This window comes from Myotis davidii, unplaced genomic scaffold, assembly GCF_000327345.1.
Source record: "Myotis davidii unplaced genomic scaffold, ASM32734v1 scaffold586, whole genome shotgun sequence".
Taxonomy (NCBI): domain Eukaryota; kingdom Metazoa; phylum Chordata; class Mammalia; order Chiroptera; family Vespertilionidae; genus Myotis; species Myotis davidii.
In genome coordinates this window covers 141557-142388 of record NW_006296809.1, presented here as the reverse complement: position 1 = coordinate 142388, position 832 = coordinate 141557, and the positions used below count along the sequence as shown (strand labels likewise).

Sequence of the window (832 nt, the reverse complement as noted above, 5' to 3'; positions counted from 1 at the left end):
CGGGGGCCCAGGCACCCACATGCGCGCGGGGTCCTAGGCACCCACGTGTGTGCGAGTGTGCTGAATCCCCCAGACCGTGCACACGTGTGTGCTCAGGTTGGAACCCCAGAAGGCCCGGGTGTCTGCCTCCTGGGCAGCCTGCTTCCGGAGGAGACGGCATCCCCGCGGGTCCAGGCCACTCCTCACGCTGCACCCCAGCCCGGCCACCCACTCACCGGGACAGTTGGAACCCTCCGCGTCCAGCGAGGGCGTCTTGCCATCCGAGCAGCAGCCCAAAGGGGAGTTGTAGCAGGAAGCCCTCTCGATGGGTGGCCCAGGGGTCACCTCGCTGCCACCCTCGGGGGGCTCAGGTCCTGGGGAGGGGTGGTCTGAGCCCAGCTGCTGGTGCAGCTTCCCTGGGCCCTGCCCCCCACATCCCAGAGCCGCACTCACCCCCCCAGCCGGCCCCACTGGCCTCTAGGTCCCCGCTCAGCTCCTCGTCACCGCTCCCGTCGGCGCTGCCAGATTCGCCCAGATGTCCAGGCCCTGACGGCAGGCGATGGTCCTCAGCTGGCACTCGTTACCGTAGGTGACTCCGTCCGACCCACACACCTGGGCACAGGGCAAGGATGCCAGGGTGCCCTCCCCGCCCTACACCCGCCACCCTCCGCACACCCCCTCCCTCACCTTGGTAGCATTGGCCTCCGGACAGGTGGGTGTTGGGCACACACAGTGGGCGGAGCCAGCCTCCTCCACGCAGGAGGCCCCAAACTCACAGTGCATTTCAGCACAGGTCCTGGGCACCAAGGAGTCTGGCACAGACACAGGGGACCCACTGGCTCAGGAGCTGCCT

At 68.6% G+C, this 832-nt stretch overlaps 1 protein-coding gene across 1 annotated transcript in view; it reads right to left on the bottom strand.

Moving 5' to 3' along the window:
- Positions 1–832, bottom strand: part of AGRN (agrin) — a 72701-nt gene that overhangs the window by 44875 nt on the left and 26994 nt on the right. Inside the window, 4 exon segments of the mRNA XM_015569671.1 lie at positions 216–353; positions 433–505; positions 508–591; positions 667–814. Of these exon segments, the coding sequence (XP_015425157.1) occupies positions 216–353; positions 433–505; positions 508–591; positions 667–814 (443 nt within the window).